The 20,874-nt window shown below is 42.8% G+C and overlaps 1 protein-coding gene across 16 annotated transcripts in view; it reads left to right on the top strand.

Moving 5' to 3' along the window:
* ROBO2 (roundabout guidance receptor 2) overlaps nt 1–20,874 on the top strand; it is a 1,535,448-nt gene that overhangs the window by 1,469,447 nt on the left and 45,127 nt on the right. For 8 of the 16 annotated variants that reach the window (XM_073668228.1, XM_073668234.1, XM_073668219.1 and 5 more), the window contains 2 exons: nt 4,139–4,165; nt 5,052–5,120. The exons of 6 other annotated variants lie outside the window; for them this stretch is intronic. In XM_073668228.1, the coding sequence (XP_073524329.1) occupies nt 4,139–4,165; nt 5,052–5,120 (96 nt within the window). The remainder of the gene's footprint in view (nt 1–4,138; nt 4,166–5,051; nt 5,121–20,874) is intronic. 2 more of the 16 variants (XM_073668222.1, XM_073668224.1) reach the window with 2 other exon arrangements.

Raw genomic sequence — 20,874 nt, 5'->3', positions numbered from 1 at the left:
CATGCTTCTATAGGCTGGAGAGGAATTCAATATATAAATCCTATACTTAATGCTATAGCAAATAGAATTTACTGTGATCACTTCTGTTTGAGATAAAAGTAGAAAAGTGGTAGGAGACTGGAAAGTAGATAGATCGATAGATATTTGAAAGATGGATATGAGATAGATAGATAGATAGATATGGGATAGATAGATAGATATGGGATAGATAGATAGATAGATAGATAGATAGATAGATAGATAGATAGATAGATAGATAGATATGGGATAGATAGATAGATAGATAGATAGATAGATAGATAGATAGATATGGGATAGATAGATAGATATGGGATAGATAGATAGATAAGTCATCTTCTAATATTCATTAGAAAGACAAATATTGTGTTTGGTGTTTGGTGATGAAACTGGTATAACACTAAGAGAAGAAACACAGGTCCACTTTTACATGAAGAAGGAGTGCTACATTTTTTTTTTTGGATTCTTTGGACAACTGGCTAATTATCTTGATTCCAGCTTCCATATTGTTTTATACCACTGCTGCTTAGATAGATAGATAGATAGATAGATAGATAGATAGATATGTATAGTAGCTTGCAAAAGTATTCACCCCTTGTCATTTTTTGTGTTTTGCTTCCTTACAACCTGGAATTTCACTATTTTTTATGAGGGTTTGCATCAGTTCATGTAAAGAACATACCTACAACTGTGAACCATTGGTTTTTCATTTAATTGTGAAGCAAAGAACAAATAGGACAAAATAACTGTAAACTTCAGTGTGTATAACTATTCACCCCCCTAAAGTCGGGACTTTGTAGAGCCTCCTTTTGCGGCAATTACAGCTGCAAGTCACTTTGGATAAGTCTCTATGAGCTTTCCACATCTTACCACTAGGATTTTTGCCCATTCCTCAAGGCAAAACTACTTCAGCTCATTCAAGTTACATTGTTTCCTCTGGTGAACCGCAGTCTTCAAGTCTGACTACAGATTCCTAATTCGATTAAGGTGTGGGCTTTGACTAGGCCACTCCAAAACATTTAGACGTTTCCCGTTAAACCACTCGAGTGTTGCTTTAGCAGTATGCTTTAGGTCATTGTTTTGTTGGAAGGTGAACCTCCATCCCAGTCTCAAATCACTGCCAGACTGAAAAAGGTTTAGCTCAAAAATATCCCTGTATTTCACACCATCCATCTTCCCGTCGACATTTTCCCTGTCCCAGCTGCTGAAAAACATCCCCACAGCATGATGCTGCCACTACCATGTTTCACTGTGGGTATGGTGTTCTTGGGGCGATGAGAAGTGTTGGTTTGGCGCCAGACATAGAGTTTACCTTGGTGGCCAAAAAGTTAAATTTTGGTCTCATCTGACCACAGCACCTTCCTCCATGCATTTGGGAGTCTCCCATGTCTTCTGGAAAACTCAAAACGAGCCTTACAATTTTTGTGCGTAAGTGAAGGCTTTTTTCTGCCCACTCTTCCATAAAGGCCACCTCTATGGAGTGCACGGGTTATTGTTGTCGTATGGACAGATAATCCAGTCTCTGCTTGGGAACTCTGCAGCTCCTTCAGGTTTACTTTTTGTCTCTGTTCTGCCTCTCTGATTAATGCCCTCTTTGCCCAGGCTGAGAGTTTTGATGGGCCGCCCTCTCTTGGCAGGATTGTTGTGGTACAATATTCTTTAAATTTGATGATAACAGATTTGATGGTGCTCTGGGGGATCATCAGAGATTGGGATATTTTTTTATAACCCAACACTGACTTATATTTCTCAACAACTTTGTCCCTGACTTGTTTGCAGATCTCCTTTGTCTTCATGGTGTTGTTTGGTTAGTGGTGCCTCTTGCTTAATGGTGTTGCAGCCTCTGTGGCCTTTCAGAAGAGGTAATGTATATCCTGACAGACCATGTGACCCTTAGATTGCACACAGGTGGACTTCCTTTCGCTAAGCATGGGACTTATGAAGGTAATTGCTTTCACCTGAAATTTTTTAGAGGCTTCATAGAAAAGGGGGTGAATACCTATTCACATGCCAATTTTTAGTTATTTGATCCCATAAATTTAACATATGCCTTTATTTTGCTTGTTTTACTTCACCAACTTAAACTATTTACTGCTGATGCATCACACACAAATTGGATTACAAAAATATTTCAACACAGGTTGTAATGTAACAAAATGGGTAAAAAGCCAAGGGGGGTGAATACTTTTGCAAACCACTGTAGGTTTCTGTTTACAGCCATTCTCTAGTAGGATAAGTCCTCTGATTATTGTTCCACCACTACATCTGCAGGAATACATTGACCCAGATAACTCTGCAGTCCTTGCTTGTTGTAGGCGGATGTACTAGTTCCTGGTACATAAGACGCTGGTGCTTCTCCAGGACCAGGGAATTTGATAGATCTTTGCAGAGCAGAAGATCAAATGGATAAGATGTTAGATCAAACCAATAGTACTTCAAAGCAGGATCCAGCGCGGTATATTGTGGCACAGCTTCTCTTGAGATACGATCATGTCAGATGTTTGAACTCTCCAGACGGTGAATATTAATGGTTGGAATTATGGAAATTTCAAGGAAACAAAGGCCGGAGAAATATAAGAAGGAGGGCCTGGGAATAGTGTTACAATTTGTTCCTGGAATAAGGAATTAGGAGAAAATGAAAAATATGAGATATGACACGATATCTTTTCAAGATCTCATTGCAGCCGTTTTGTCATATACCTGCTTTCATTAAGTGATACCCTTTAAAATGTATTAAAAATGTAGATGAAAGCGAAATGATAGAATGCCTGTGTCTCTACAGAGGACCCATCGCCTCTCCTGCTTTAGTGGATGCTTGTATTCTCCATCTCCATTGTGGAACAGCTTTTTAAGGACTGTTGTTGCTCCTGTTTTATTTCTCTAAGAATTTTTAAAGAAATTGACATTTGGATGTTACCATTCTCCTTGCCAAATGGGCGTGTCCCTGCACAGTCATCACTGATTGGACAGTTTCAGAGTATAAGTATATGGACACATCCAATTGTTAATTTATCCTTATAATTTTAGGAGGAATAAGAGAGTAACATAACGTTTTAAGAACATTTATTTACGTTTATTTATTTACATTTCTTTTATACAACAGATTCCCTAGAAATATATACATAAAGCTAATATAATAGAACACATATCGTGCTCATGTTTACAATTATATATACAGAGGGGTTCGTTTTATTATGTCTCCTGGGGAGATGGATAGATAGATATTAGATAGATAGATATTAGATAGATAGATATATATTGGATATATTAGATAGATAGATAGATAGATATTAGATAGATAGATATATATTGGATATATGAGATAGATAGATAGATAGATATTAGATAGATATATATTGGATATATTAGATAGATAGATATATGAGATAGATAGATAGATAGATAGATAGATAGATATTAGATAGATAGATATATATTGGATATATTAGATAGATAGATAGATATTATATATATATAATACTTAGATACTGTAGAACTTTTCAGTTTTCTCTACAACATATTTAGATTTAATTTGCAATCAGTCGATCATAGCCTTTACTTATATATTGCCTTTTATACAATCCTTTACTTGTATATTGCCTTTATTTAATTTATGTGCATTGTAAAATCATAGATCACAATTTGATTATTAATAATTCATAATTTCATAAACCATTGCTGCTGCTACGTAATAGACTGTGTTGGGCTACCTTGTGCTTGTACAGATGTAGCAGAGCTGAATTTGTGTTTGCTCTCTTATAGCTGCAACGACTTTGCATTGTGACAATTAAGCGTTGATGCAAACCTACAGATGTCACAGTAGGCATGTGCTCAGTGGTGCTGCCTCTGACAATCTCAGCTCTGCTACATCTAAGCATTTCTGGGATCTGCCTATGGGATGCACTAAGCTCACATTCTCATTACCACCACTAGTGACTTGCAATGTATCACTTGATATATTATAACTCTCCATTGGCTGCTGAGTGGCTATTGCTTCAAAGAAAGTCATGTGACCATGTCCGGAAGTGTCGCTCTCATCACTCGATCACTAGAATGTTTTGATCTTTTTTTCTCCAGTCGAGCTTATAACTCAAATTGTCTTTACCTTCTTGTTTTGCAGTTCAGTCCTTCACCTTTACCCCTGCAGGTACTTTCCATTAGTCTGTGTTACCTCTACACCGCCATATCATTGAAATCATTAGCTCTCAGAATTAAATATAATTAAGTCACACCAGCACAATTGCTAACTATCATTTTTAATTAGGATCTGGCTAGCAATTATTGCTGTAGTTGAATGGACCCAGCCAAGCCCCCTTCAAGATCATTCATCATTAGCTGATCCCCTAAGTTTCTATACATTCAGCAATGTCCTAAGCTTGATCTTAATACTTGCAGTCATCCTCCAAAATGATTTTTGAAAGGATTATATTTATTTCTGAGAGACGTATATATCATCCAGCCTGCTAATAAGATGACTTCAGCTTTGCGCGCAGGGAATTCGTCTCTTCTAAACAGCCTATGAAGCTTAAAGAGGACCTGTCATTTGCCATAAATATATATACTTTTTCACATGGTATAAATGCCGCTGTTCTTCTGAATCCAGCGATGCTTTTCTTTTGTTCCTGCACCTCTCCGTTCCTGAGATACGGCCTCCTCTTTTCCGTATATAAATCTAGTCTTTTTCACTAAGTGGGCGTGGTCTTTAGAACACTCCCATAGAGAAGAGTTGAGGATCACGCCCACTGGGCAAAAAAGACCCGGTTTACATACAGGGAAGACTGGGCCATATCTCAGGATTGGAGAGGAGCAGGATGAAAAGAAAAGCAACATCAGATTCAGGAGAACAGCGCCTTTTCCAAGTAAAAAAAAAAATACATATTTATGGCGAGTGACAGGTCCCCTTTAAAACCATTATTTCACCAATTTCAGTATGTGCTAGATACATTTTACACATCATTGACACTGCAACATAGATTATTACAAGTTGTATCCAAAATGGGCGAATATCCTCTTTTTCTACATCCTCTACTTAGATTCCCCAGATACAACCATGCACCACAAAGTTGCACTTGGCACAAAGAAGGGGAGCTGGCACAATGCAGGTATATCTATTTGATATAATGAAGAAATAAAGCAACATTTAAGTATAGCAGGCTATTTTTGAGTTATAATTTACCTATCTAGTAAGATTTGTAGCAGGACCAACTAAATACATTATTTAAAGTAGTAATAGCTGCAATATTTCATCATACCACTAGAGGGCAAACAATTAGCTTAACAGTTAAGGGGGCTATTTGCATGTTTTGATGTAAGATGTAACATAATTGGACACTTGTAGTGCTTACGTTTGTAATATGTAAAATTTGGATCTTGATAAAACAAAAATTTTTGTAGGGGAAGAATATTTATTTCAAAGCAGCTTGTCTATATAGGTGGCCCTATAGGAGATCAATGTCTGCTTTATAGACATGATGCCTTTGTTAGCAAATATGTTCAATTAAATTTGATTCAATCTACGGGGTTTAGGTATATTTGGTTGGCATAAAGCATCTCAATTAATTGCCCATGTATAGGTAGCGTGACCCAATGAAAGACTAGGTAATAGAATTGTAAGGGCAAATTGAGAGGATTTGGGACTGGAGATCCTATGGGACACAGTTAATGTGGTCAGGGAATAAGAGGTCACAGACATCAGGTCAAAGTCATTATAGTTTGGCCACTATGGACATTTGATAGATCGGATTTTAATATAGTTCTGCAGTCCTCTGACTCTAAATATAAACACCTGTCAATCATCTATAGGGCATGACCAACCTGAAAAGGGCTCTTCATTATACTAAATGAATTAGGACTTTATTATCTCTTGATTTTTATATGGCACCTTAAAGAGGAGAGTTTTCTTATCTATACCACTAGATGTTAGATTAGCTTCTATGCTTTCTAAATGTGTTCTTATTTACACAAGTAGGAATAAGATTTAAAGTTCTTTAATCGTAATGCCAATTATTCATTACCTTGCTTCAGTCAGTAAAGTGGGGCTCCTCTACCTGGAGTCCAGCAGGTGGGGCTCCTCTACCTGGAGTTCAGCCGGTGGGGCTCCTCTACCTGGAGTTCAGCAAGTGGGGCTCCTCTACCCTTGAGTCCAGCAGGTGGGGCTCCTCTACCCTTGAGTCCAGCAGGTGGGGCTCCTCTACCTGGAGTCCAGCAGGTGGGGCTCCTCTACCTGGAGTCCAGCAGGTGGGGCTCCTCTACCTGGAGTCCAGCAGGTGGGGCTCCTCTACCTGGAGTCCAGCAGGTGGGGCTCCTCTACCTGGAGTCTAGCAGATGGGACTTCTCTGTCTGGAGTTAAGAAGGTGGGGCTCTTCTGTCTGGCGACAGGAAGGTGAGGCTCCTCTGTCTGGAGTCAGGAAGGTGGGGTTCCTCTGTCTGGAGTCAGGAAGGTAGGGCTCCTCTCTCTGGAGTAAGGAAGGTGGGGATCCTTTGTCTGGAGTCAGGATGGTGGGTCTCCAATGTCTGCGTTATGATCTGCAAGAAGTACTAAGGAAAGAAAGGGGAAAACTGTCCCTACAGTAAGAATAAGCTGAATCCCTATGAAGTAGCGGGCTGCCTGTTCCTAGCGAACAGACCCGCCTTAGTCCTCGGCTAGTCTGAACGAAGACCTATAGCAAAAGGGGAGGGGTCCCTAAAAGAACTAAGGAGTGGAACAAAAATGGAACACCTCCTAAACAGAGAAGTTGTTGCAGAACACAAAAAGACAAACTGACAAAAAAGTACTAGAGCTCCCAAAAGGACCAAGCGAACTGACAGAGATAGGCACCGAATCACCTGGCTAGAAAAACAGTCAAACAACACTGAAGTCCAGCACAGCCAAAAGGGCGGAGCTGGAATAAAAAAGCAGGTGGTCACGTCACCGCAAAACACAAAATGGAAAAAAACAAACAGGAGGGTTCTAACAGTACTCCCTCTTTTATGAGGATCCTCCGGATCCTCCAGGCCCAGGCCTATCCGGAAACCTCCTGTGGAAAGCTCTAAGAAGCCTAGGAGTAGAGACATCATCCGTCCTTACCCAGGAGTTGTTTTCGGGACCGAAACCCTTCCAGGAGACAAGATACTGTAATCTCCCTCTATGCCATCTAGAATTCAAGATACGAGAAATTTCATATTCGCCGTCTTCCACCACAGGAGGAACTGTGACAGTGGCGTCCCTATCAGATACATAAGCCTTTTTCAACAAGGAAACATGAAACACAGGATTAATCTTCCAGGAAGTAGGGACATCCAACCTAACCGCAGACGGGTTAACAACCTGAAGCACTTTAAATGGACCCACAAACTTAGGACCCAGTTTATTAGAGGGAATCCTCAACCGCAGGTTCTTAGAGGACAACCAAACCATGTCAACCACAGTAAACAAAACCTCTTTACGTTTCCTGTCAAAATACTTCTGGGACTTCTTGTTAGCCTCTTGAAGGTTGCAACGTACATTAGTCCAAACTCTCTCCAAATCACCAGAAAAGTTCTCCTCCTCCGGCACCGCCGACCCCAATTTGGAGAACGAACCAAAAGACTGATGTCTCCCAGTACAAAAAAAAAAAAAAAGGAGAACACCCAGCAGAGGAGGATGTATGATTGTTAAGAGCAAATTCTGCGAGAGGCAGAAACTCAGACCACACCTCTTGATTGTCCGCCACAAAGCAACGCAAAAACTGTTCAACATCCTGGTTCTTTCTTTCAGTCTGTCCATTAGACTCAGGATGATACCCAGACGAAAATGACAAATGGACTCCCAACCTGTCACAAAAAGCACGCCAAAAGCGAGCCACAAACTGAGGTCCTCTATCAGAAACAATATCCATGGGAGCGCCATGAAGCTTGACAATCTCCTTAACAAACGCCTTAGCGAGTGTCTTGGCGCTGGGCAGCTTAATGAATGGAACCAATTGACACATCTTACTAAAACGGTCCACGACCACCCAGATAACAGTAAAACCCTCGGACACAGGAAGATCTGCAATAAAATCCAGCAGGAGTATGTGAAGCCTTTGACCTAGCACACACCGTACATTGACGCACCCACTTGATGACTTCCTTCTGCCACCCAGGCCACCAAAAACTGCGACTGATAAATATTAGTCTCCGAAATTCCTGGATGACCTGCCAACTGAGACTCATGACACTCAACAAACAAATCTCTCCTAAAGGTTCTAGGCACGAACAACCTCCCATGAGGAGTGTTAGATGGAGCATCATCTTGAGCTTTCAGAATCCCATTCTCCAAAACGGAGTCCAATGCCGCCACCACAACTCCTTTCTGTAAAAATGCTCTCCTCCTCCTCGGCACCGACTGTAGGAGAGAAGATGCGAGATAAAGCATCGGCTTTAACATTCTTAGTACCAGGGATATAGGTAACAGAAAAATAAAACCGAGAAAAAAAAAGTGCCCACTTAGCTTGATGGGCATTCAAGCGCTTGGCAGCATCCAGATAGATCAAATTCTTATGATCTGTGAAAACCTGAATAGAAAATCTAGCGCCTTCCAAAAAATGACGCCAATGTTCAAATGCGAGTTTAATAGCAAGCAACTCCCGATTTCCAACATCATAATTCAGTTCGCTTTCCAAAAAATTTTTCGAAAAGAAGACACAAGGATGTACTCCATCCCTGTTCTCCTGAGACAAAACTGCTCCCACCCCCACCGATGAAGCATCGACCTCGACCAAAAAAGGCTTGGTCTTATCAGGCTGCATAAGGATAGGGGCGGAACTGAACCTCTCTTCGAGATACTTAAACGCTTCTATGGCCCCAGTAGTCCACTGGACCGTATTCTCACCTTTCCTGGTGAGATCGGTTAGAGGCTTAACAATTACAGAAAAATTCTTAATGAATTTCCTGTAATAATTGGCAAAACCCCAAAATCTCTGTATAGATTTCAAACCAATAGGCCTAGGCCATTCCTGCACAGCCTGAACCTTCACCGGGTCCATCTCAAAGCTCTCGCTGGAGACTATGTAGCCCAAAAAAACTAATTTTCTGCACAGCGAACTCACATTTCTCCAGCTTAGCAAAGAGTGAATTATCACTCAACAACTGCAAAACTTCACGTACACTCTGCCAATGGGACTCTAGATCTGGTGAATAAATCAAAATGTCATCCAAATACACAACCACATTCTTACCAATCAAAGGTCTCAGGATGTCATTAATAAGGTTCTGAAAAAATGGAAGTGCATTGGTAAGACCAAAAGGCATCACCAGATTCTCAAAATGACCTACCGGAGTGTTAAAAGCAGTTTTCCATTCATCACTCTCCTTCACTCGTAACAAATTGTATGCCCCCCGGAGATCAATTTTAGAGAACCACTTGGCCCCCACCAACTGGTTAAACAAGTCAGGAATTAACGGCAATGGGTAGGAATTGCGTACGGTAATCTTATTAATTTCACGAAATTCCAGACATGGACGTGAGCCCCCGTCCTTTTTTTTAGCAAAGAAAAATCCAACTGCCACAGGTGACTAAGAAGGTCTAATGTGACCAGCAGCCAGGCTAGTCTGTATGTACTCCTCCAAGGCCTTTCTTTCAGGGATAGTCAGATTAAACAAGCTACTCTTGGGAAGAGTACAAACTCAATGGCGCAATCATAATCCCTATGAGGAGATAAAACTTGCGACTCCTCCTCTGAAAAAAACCTCCAAAAATCTTGAATAGGTACAGGTAATTCCCCGTTTTCCACAGCCGCAATGCGACCATTACAACATTTATCAAAACACTTCGGACTCCAAGACTTAATCACATTAGTAGACCAGTCCAGTAAAGGATTGTGCAGTTTTAACCAAGGCAATCCTAGAACGACCGGAGAGGGTAAATTATCTAATACAACCAAGTCCAAAATTTCTTGGAGAACTCCATTGATAGTGAGGGGAAATACAGCAACCTTGTGAGTAATACATTTCAAGGGAGTGTTATCAATTGCAATCACAGAAATAGGTGATGACAAAGGTTTGGATCTCAACCCGTTATCAATCACATTAAGTGTTGAACCACAATCCACAAATACCTGAAATTCAATCAAATGTTCCTGCAAGGTAGTAATCCCAGAAAGAAATACTCCTGCAGAGTGTAAACAAGCTATATGGGCATAACTGACCATTTTTTTTTCTTTACTTAAATGAAGCTCACGATGCTTAATCAAATGGTCAGCTTTACCACAATAAAGACACAATCCCTCGGCGAACCTCCGGTCTCTTTCCTGAGAGGGGAGCGACTTCGCCCCAACCTCCATCAGTTCTCCGCCGTCCGAGCAGATTTTCTGGGGACTAGGACCTGGCATTACAGGAATCTTTACCTCATTCTGCCTAAATCTCAGTTTCCTATCCACAGGAACAGCTAATTGCATGGCATCCTGCAGAGTCTCAGGTGCGGGGAATGCAATTAGCAAATCCTTAACCCTTTCACTCAGTCCAGAAAGAAATAGACATTTCAGAGCAGGATCATTCCATTTGACTTCTGAAGCCCATCTTCTAGTGTGTGTGCAATAATTTTCAACATCACTTGACCCCTGATTCAAACGCCTGAGTTCTGCCTCAGCAGATGAGATTCGATCAGGATCGTCATATAATAGACCCATAGCCGAAAAAAATTCTTCTATAGACCTTAAACATGGATCATTAGGTTGGAGAGAAAAGGCCCACCCCAGTGGTTCTTTGCGCAAAAGTGACATAATAAAACCAATGCGCTGTGATTCATTCCCAGAGGACCTTGGTCTCAAACGAAAATATAACAAACAAGCATTTTTAAAGGAAAAAAAATCTTGTTGTTTACCATTAAAAACATCAGGCAGTCCTACCTTGGGTTCCACAAAATGCGCTCCAGAATAGCTACTCACGTGTTGCTGGAGCTCGGCCACCTCCAGAGACAATCCCTGCAAGCGTTGAGCCAAATCCTGGACGGAGATCATACTGATCCCCGAATTTATTTCCTTTTAGTTTTTTGGGCTGGACTTACTGTTATGATCTGCAAGAAGTACTAAGGAAAGAAAGGGGAAAACTGTCCCTACAGTAAGACTAAGCTGAATCCCTCCAATGTCTGTGTTATGATCTGCAAGAAGTACTAAGGAAAGAAAGGGGAAAACTGTCCCTACAGTAAGAATAAGCTGAATCCCTACGAAGTAGCGGGCTGCCTGTTCCTAGCGAACCGACCCGCCTTAGTCCTCGGCTAGTCTGAACGAAGACCTATAGCAAAAGGGGAGGGGTCCCTAAAAGAACTAAGGAGTGGAACAAAAATGGAACACCTCCTAAACAGAGAAGTTGTTGCAGAACACAAAAAGACAAACTGACAAAAAAGTACTAGAGGTCCCAGAAGGACCAAGCGAACTAACAGAGATAGGCACCGAATCACCTGGCTAGAAAAACAGTCAAACTACACTGAAGTCCAGCACAGCCAAAAGGTCGGAGCTGGAATATAAAGGCAGGTGGTCACGTGACCGCAAAACACAAAATGGAAAAAAACAAACAGGAGGGTTCTAACAGTCTGGAGTCAGGAAGGTGGGGCTCCAATGCCTGCAGTCAGTAAGGTGTGGCTCCTCTGTCTGGAGTCAGGAATGTGGGGCTCCTCTGTCTGGATTCAGGAATGTGGGGCTTCTCTGTCTGGAGTCAGAAAGGTGGGGCTTCTATGTCTGGAGTCAGTAAGGTGGGGCTCTTCTCTCTGGAGTCAGAAAGGTGGGGCTTCTGTCTGGAGTCAGAAAGGTGGGGATCCTCTGTCTGGAGTCAGGAAGGTGGGGCTCCTCTGTCTGGAGTCAGGAATGTGGGGCTCCTCTGTCTGGAGTCAGGAATGTGGGGCTCCTCTGTCTGGCGTCAGGAAGGTGGGGCATCTCTGTCTGGAGTCAGAAAGGTGGGGCTTCTCTGTCTGGAGTCAGAAAGGTGGGGCTTCTCTGTCTGGAGTCAGACAGGTGGGGCTCCTCTGTCTGGAGTCAGAAAGGTGAGGCTCCTCTGTCTGGAGTCAGGAAGGTGGGGCTTCTCTGTCTGGAGTCAGAAAGGTGGGGCTTCTCTGTCTGGAGTCAGACAGGTGGGGCTCCTCTGTCTGGAGTCAGAAAGGTGAGGCTCCTCTGTCTGGAGTCAGAAAGGTGGGGCTTCTCTGTCTGGAGTCAAAGAAGGTTGGGTCCAATGTCTGGAGTCAGGAACGTGGGGCTCCTCTGTCTGGATTCAGCAATGTGGGGCTCCTCTGTCTGGAGTCAGGAACGTGGGGCTCCTCTGTCTGGAGTCAGGAACGTGGGGCTCCTCTGTCTGGATTCAGCAATGTGGGGCTCCTCTGTCTGGAGTCAGGAAGGTGGGGCTCCTCTGTCTGGAGTCAGGAACGTGGGGTTCCTCTGTCTGGAGTCAGTAAGTTGGGGCTCCTCTGCCTAGAGTCAAGCAGGTCGAACCATCCATACACTGAAGCTCCCTAGTCTGCCATGGTTGATTGCCAGGACCTTGATGGCAAGTATACCCGGCTACACTACACATGGATCAGAAGAAGAAGACAGCAGCACATACTGTCCATAAAGCCAAGTCCTCCCCGATGTCTCCACCTACTTTTCTATAGCAGTTTACATATGGCACATGTAGAGGTTAAAGTGTTTTTATTTTTTTATATTCCGCCTCTAATTTTCCACGTAAGGACATAGGGACTAATCTAACAGCAAGTTATGGCATTTAGAAAGAAAAAACCTTACAGTTTTCCTTTACTCTTTAAGACTAACTCATGTATAAGGATTGCAGTGTTGTTGAATGTAATGGAAGAAAAACTGTATTTATTGGCACACGGTAATGCCTGGTCTACTTAAAAGAGTATTCCAATGATGGGCTTTTTTGACAAGGAATCAGTCATTTCAGCTCCTTGTTCTTTATTTAATATTAATGAGTTCTGGCATTTATTTAAATAAGGAAAAACCCATATACTGTACAATCATACCTTTTCATTAAAACAATGCATTATACAGAAATCTATGAGAAAGCGAGAGCTCATACGTCTCCACAATGACTGTAGATGCGGAAAACGAACGATCCAATATGCTCGATAACCATTTCTTGAGTAATCCTTTGATTACTTTGAAATTGATACACAAATATGTACTGTACAGAGATGGCATCCAAGGATTTTTTTCCACTGACCCATAGACTTGTACTTTGCAAAATCAGAGAGAATGGCAGATTTTGACCCATCTCCAAAGCCCACTTGGTCCGCAAAAATACACGTACAATATAAGGTACGAGAGAAAAACACGGAGAGAATTCAATCTGACTGGTTGCAATGTTTTGCTTCCAGTCCTCTTTCGGGCAGCGATTGTCTGATAGTCATGATTCTTGTATTTAATCTCCTTTTTATAAGTTTATTACAGGAATGTGTTGCATTTTAATTAAGTGAATGTATGGGCATTCCTCTAATATTAGGAGTATTGCTGACTTGATGGCTCCAGCGGTAGCTCCGTGCCAGATGTGTTCTTCACCTTCCGCAGAGAGCTCTTTCTTTGTCTAGTAGACGGAGCACCTGCATGGAAGCCCGACTGCCAGTAATCCTTATGTGAAACATTTGTTTGATGTATTCCCTCATTGTCTATTGTCTTGGTGTATAAGAAATGTACATTTGGAGGAAAAAGTCAGCTCAACATGGAGTCAGCTCATACTTTTTATAACTCTTTGGACTTCTCCCACATTCATAAAATTATCAATGAAATAAAAGCAAGGTGTATTTGGCACAATGACCATCCTTCATCCTATTGCACCTGTTTGGGATCAGTCTACCTGATTGCTAGCTCCATTCCTGTGATTGACTTTCTTACCTCTGCTACTTGGTTTCCACTTCTGTATATACAGTATGACTTTTCTTGAAGCATAGCCAGTCAGCAATGGTTAAAGTGAATGTCCATTGTATGCATTCATGTATTAATGTATTTTGATAACAGTCTCATTCCTTTCTGAAATAGAGGTCCAAATCCCCCGTGGATATAAAACCTGTGATTAGTTTTGTGGTAAGAAGTAAATGGGAGTTATCCTGCACACACTTCTTCCCATGGCTGGATATTTCTCTCTTTCATTCTTCTCAAGATTTGAGCAGCTTGGAAAGGTTCCCATAAAATACTAAAAAATCTGCCTACCTGTCCGCACCTCTAAGGAGAGTATAGGAGCTTACTGCATACTCTTTTACTATGAACATTTATGTATGAGCAATACACAATAAGATCTAGAGCTCCACCTAGTGTTGACTGCCAGCATTCAGGTCTCCATACTGAACTAGAGGTATATAGGGGATTTGGACTTCTGTGTCAGAAAGCAGAGCTGAGGTTGACATGAAGATATATTAAGACACATAATATTGGACATATTTAGTTTATATTTTTGAAATATTATTTATAGGTAGACATTCACTTTACGGAGGTCCTTTCAGCTCTCCGAACATATCTGTTTTAGCAAATGCTTGTATTTCCTATAGTTTAAAAAAAATTCCGGATCATCTTTTTTTAGAATTTTGCGTTATGCTGTTCCAGTTATTCACCTTAGAAATGTATGAATACGTTAACAATTGGCAGCCTGACAGTGTCCAATCTAAAGTGACACTCCCATCCTGCATAGCTGGATATTGTCCAATCAAAAGTGACTCTCCCATCCTGCATAGCTGGATATTGTCCAATCAAAAGTGACTCTCCCATCCTGCACAGCCTGACACTGTCCACTCAATGGTGACACTTCGATCCTGTGCAATCTGAAGCTATCATGTCTCATTCCCATCGTGCACAATCTGTCTCTGTCCAATCAGTAGTGGCACTCCCATCTTGCACAGTCTGACACTGTCCAATCAATAGTGACACTCCGATCCTTAACGGTCTGGCATTGTCCAATCTATAGGCACACTCCCTTCCTTCACATTCTGACACTGTCCAATCAAAAATGACACTCCAACTTCTCACAGTGTGACACTGTCCAATCAATAGTGACACTCCGATCCTTAACAGTCTGACACTGTCCAATCTATAGGCACACTCCCTTCCTGCACAGCCTGACACTGTCCAATCTATAGGAACACTGCCAATCTGCACAGTCTGACAGTCTGCCTTTCCCACCCTGCACAGTGTGACACTGTCCAATCAATAATGACACTCCGATTCTGCACAGTGTGACACTGTCCAATCAATAATGACATTCCCACTCTGCACAGTCTGACACTGTCCAATCTACAGGCACACTTCCATCCTGCACAGTCTGACACTGTCCAATCTATAGGCACACTCCCATCCTGCACAGTCTGACACTGTCCACTCTATAGGCACACTCCCTTCCTGCACAGCCTGACAATGTCCAATCAATAGCGGCACTCCCAGCCTTCACAGTCTGACATTGTCCAATCTATAGGAACATTGCCAATCTGCACAGTCTGACTCTCCCACCCTGTACAGTCTGACACTGTCCAATCAATAATGACACTCCGATTCTGCACAGTGGGACACTGTCCAATCAATAATGATATTCCCACTCTGCACAGTCCGACACTGTCCAATCTATAGGCACACTTCCATCCTGCACAGTCTGACACTGTCCACTCTATAGGCACACTCCCATGCTGCACCGCCTGACACTGTCCACTCTATAGGCACACTCCCATGCTGCACAGCCTGACACTGTCCAATCTATAGGCACACTCCCATGTTGCACAGCCTGACACTGTCCAATCAATAACGATACTCCCACTCTGCACAGTCTGAAACTGTCCAATCTATAGGCACACTTCCATTCTGCACAGTCTGACACTGTCCACTTCATAGGCACACTCCCATCCTGCACAGCCTGACACTGTCCAATCTATAGGCACACTCCCATGCTGCACAGTCTGACACTGTCCAATCTATAGGCACACTCCCATGCTGCACAGTCTGACACTGTCCAATCACTAGCGGCACTCCCATCCTGCACTATCTGACACTGTCCAATCTATAGGCACACTCCCAGGCTGCACAGTCTGACACTGTCCAATCTATAGGCACACTCCCATGCTGTACAGTCTGACACTGTCCAATCTATAGGCACACTCCCATCCTGCACAGTCTGACACTGTCCAATCAATAGCGGCACTCCCATCCTTCACTGTCTGACACTGTCCAATCTATAGGCACACTCCCAGGCTGCACAATCTGACACTGTCCAATCTATAGGCACACTCCCATCCTGCACAGTCTGACACTGTCCAATCAATAGCGGCACTCCCATCCTTCACTGTCTGACACTGTCCAATCTATAGGCACACTCCCAGGCTGCACAATCTGACACTGTCCAATCTATAGGCACACTCCCATCCTGCATAGTCTGACACTGTCCAATCTATAGGCACACTCCCAGGCTGCACAATCTGACACTGTCCAATCTATAGGCACAATCCCATCCTGCACAGTCTGACACTGTCCAATCAATAGCGGCACTCCCATCCTTCACTGTCTGACACTGTCCAATCTATAGGCACACTCCCAGGCTGCACAGTCTGACACTGTCCAATCTATAGGCACACTCCCATCTTGCATAGTCTGACACTGTCCAATTTATAGGCACACTCCCAGGCTGCACAATCTGACACTGTCCAATCTATAGGCACACTCCCATCCTGCATAGTCTGACACTGTCCAATCTATAGGCACACTCCCTGGCTGCACAATCTGACACTGTCCAGTCTATAGGCACACTCCCATCCTGCAGAGTCTGACACTGTCCAATCAATAGCGGCACTCCCATCCTTCACTGTCTGACACTGTCCAATCTATAGGCACACTCCCAGGCTGCACAGTCTGACACTGTCCAATCTATAGGCACACTCCCAGGCTGCACAGTCTGACACTGTCCAATCTATAGGCACACTCCCATCCTGCACAGTCTGACACTGTCCAATCAATAGCGGCACTCCCATCCTTCACTGTCTGACACTGTCCAATCTATAGGCACACTCCCAGGCTGCACAGTCTAACACTGTCCAATCTATAGGCACACTCCCATCATGCATAGTCTGACACTGTCCAATCTATAGGCACACTCCCAGGCTGCACAATCTGACACTGTCCAATCTATAGGCACACTCCCATCCTGCACAGTCTGACACTGTCCAATCAATAGCGGCACTCCCATCCTTCACTGTCTGACACTGTCCAATCTATAGGCACACTCCCAGGCTGCACAATCTGACACTGTCCAATCTATAGGCACACTCCCATCCTGCACAGTCTGACACTGTCCAATCTATAGGCACACTCCCATCCTGCACAATCTGACACTGTCCAATCAATAGCGGCACTCCCATCCTTCACTGTCTGACACTGTCCAGTCTATAGGCACACTCCCAGGCTGCACAGTCTAACACTGTCCAATCTATAGGCACACTCCCATCCTGCATAGTCTGACACTGTCCAATCTATAGGCACACTCCCAGGCTGCACAATCTGACACTGTCCAATCTATAGGCACACTCCCATCCTGCACAGTCTGACACTGTCCAATCAATAGCGGCACTCCCATCCTTCACTGTCTGACACTGTCCAATCTATAGGCACACTCCCAGGCTGCACAATCTGACACTGTCCAATCTATAGGCACACTCCCATCCTGCATAGTCTGACACTGTCCAATCAATAGCGGCACTCCCATCCTTCACTGTCTGACACTGTCCAATCTATAGGCACACTCCCATCCTTCACTGTCTGACACTGTCCAATCTATAGGCACACTCCCAGGCTGCACAATCTGACACTGTCCAATCTATTGAGACACTTCCAATCTGCGCAGTCTGACACTGTCATGCAATAGGGACTCTCCTACCCTGCACAGTCTGACACTGTCCAATCAGTAATGACACTCCGATTCTGCACAGTGTGACACTGTCCAATCAATACTGGCATTCTCAGACTGTATAGGGTTTTTGATAAGGAGAATGGTTACACTTAGTTGTAAAATTATTTAAAAATTTCTATAAGACGACATAACACAGAGTTATAATAAGAGTATTTTGTGTCATTTTCCTTATTTTAGGCAATACAAGCATTTACTGGAACAGATCATTTTAAATTGTAGCTCTGAACAAAAGCTGAAAGTTTAGCTGTTCGTTGAGTTTACCATTAAATGTGCCATTTATTTATTGTGTATCCACTGTGTATGTTTACAATATTCACAAAATGTCTGTGCTTGGATGATTCATCTTTGCTCTTATGTTCTTTGCACCCTACTTTGGTTTTACATTGCATGTGGACTCAGTGCACTAACCCTAAATTGATCCTTTACAACTCAGAAATGGCGCCAACCTCAAAGTTTATCATGGTGCTCACACAAAGGAACATTTATAAATACAGGAGGAAGCAAAGCAGGTGGTAGTGCCCATAGCACCAGATACTTCTCACTTCTGAGTCTGTAAGTTGGGAGTCTTGGGTAACACCACCTTTTCCATTTCCACCAGTATTGACAAATGTTCCTCATTGTACCCAGTAAACCCTTAATGCAATCCCACATCTGCCAACAACTGTAATATAAGCACATCCAAAATGTTACAGATATAACCGAACTTGTCATGTGGTCCAACTCATTTAGATATTCTATAATGATGCATTATCTTTGGTTTTCCATAAGACTTCGAGGAAACCTATAGTTTTAGCCCGAGTACTGTGCATGGAGACTAAATGGCCAGTCTATACATCGTCTTGGTAGAGTGTAGTGATGAGCACAACTGATATCATTTGTTTCAGGCAAATTTGCTTGAAATGACCGGGAAATTTGATTATTCCCAAATGAAATCTGCCCCCTAAAAAAAAAGTTTATTATGTCCTAAGGTCTCTCCGGACCCTAAAGCGTTATAACCAAAAAAGCCGAAATTTAAAAATTATGTTCACCTGTCCTAGGATCCCCACATCCCGCTAGTCATGCCAATGCAATTTCCTGCCCAGTTCTCCATTCACTTCTTTTCAGTATTCCAGCACTGACTAGTTCTTACATATTCATGTCGGCTGCATCACACAGTGGTATGCATTGCACCCCACATGATTGCATGGAGTAATGCACTTCATTTATGTGCATCATGCCCCATATGGTCACATGACGCCTAGTCAGCACATGGGAAGATGAGAACATATGCTAGCTTGGTATAATCCTTTATTATTATTTTTTCATGTTCCCGGCCCTATAATCAAGCAATATGGTAGCTGGCTGGCAAATCTGAATTTTTGAGGAATTTGTTCTTTTGCATATCTCTAGTAGAGTCATACAGTCTTTGATTCCTGCCATATGGACTCCACTGGACATTGTATGGTGCTATTCTAAGCTAAAAATAATGCGTTTATGGGAGAAACTTCCATACATATGTAGTCCAGTAGAGCATGCATGCAATGTTTTTTTTTTGTCCAATTTGTCTAAAATACAATTAAAAACCCCTCTGTATTCCTCTGTATCAAATCAGATTCATAAAAATGTAAAATACAGACTTCATCAACCTCCAGGGCTGCCCTATTACAGCCAAGTGCATGGAGCCTTAAAGGAGTTGTCCGGTCAAAACCGATAAGTCTGAAGTCACTCTGTGTGACTTCAGACTTATGAATCCTCCCAGCACACGCACTGTGAGCTGTGGGGATTCACAGGATTTAGACCTGGGAACGGAGTGTATGTATGTGTTATACATACCCCGGCCAGTTTTCGAGCCTGACTAGAGGACACGGCCTTGCTCCATACAAGTATATGGAGAGCCAGACCACGACTACTGGCCGGGGATATGTATTGCGCATACGTATCCTCCGTTCCTGGATATACATACCCCAGGCCAGTGGGCGTGGCCTTGCTCTCTATACACTTGTATGGAGCGATGCCACGCCCTCTAGTCAGACACGCCCACTGGCCATCCACATCACTGGTTGTGGCATGACCTCGGCTCTATACAAGAGTATGGAGCAAGGCCGCGCCTACAGACCAGGAGTATGTATACCTGGGAATGAAGGGTATGTATGCATAATACATACCCCCGGCCAGTAGGCGAGGCTCCGCTCTCCATACACTTGTATAAAGCGAGGCCGTGCCCTCTAGTCGGACACGCCCACTGGCCGGGGCGATGTATAATTCATACATACCCTCTGTTCCCGGGTCTGAAAGCAGCGAATCCCCGCAGCTCACAGTGCACAGTACTCCATGCAATCATTTTATTCCCGCTGCTCACCTTAGAATTATTTCTTTTAAATCCGTCATACGGTTTCAGAAATATGGACCTTTTTATAAGGTTCTACTTTTTATGTTGTTTACCAAGGGGGCATGGCTCACAGTGTAATAATGCAGAGCAGCCTAAAGACACGCCCCAGAGGAACTTGTGAGCAATACCCCCTTGTAAAGACCATAAATATTAGCACCAAATAAAAAGGCCATATCACAGTTTTAAAAAAGAAAAAAGCAGAATACTTAGGAGAGCAGCGGGAATAAAATAAGCGTCCAAACTGGATGATTCTGACCTGGTGACACGTCCTCTTTAAAAGGATCCTATGATAATTTCAGCTCTGCTACGTCAGTATGTCATTTCTATTCATTCTCTTTGGTCATGTGCCAATACAATTATGCTGAGCTCGGAAAAAAAAACGTATCTTGAGGTCTATATTTGTAATTTTTTATCCTTCCTCTCGGAGCACACATTTAGAAGAGAACAGCAAAATAAATGATCTTCCTTTGTGTCTGATGAAATCACAGGCATGCCTTTTTTTATTTTTTTTCATTTATTTTTTTCTTCAGAGCTGCGTCTTCTCGCCAGTGCTGTACATTTAATATAATACAGTCATTTGGTAATGGAGTAATTACTACTAGGATTGCACTCCGACGACCACTGTAATGATG

This window comes from Phyllobates terribilis, unplaced genomic scaffold (genome assembly GCF_046119375.1).
Source record: "Phyllobates terribilis strain yellow unplaced genomic scaffold, ASM4611937v1 Scaffold_2__4_contigs__length_985480577, whole genome shotgun sequence".
NCBI lineage: Eukaryota > Metazoa > Chordata > Amphibia > Anura > Dendrobatidae > Phyllobates > Phyllobates terribilis.
Note: the sequence above shows the minus strand (reverse complement) of the source record. Positions and strands in the feature narration are given on the sequence as shown.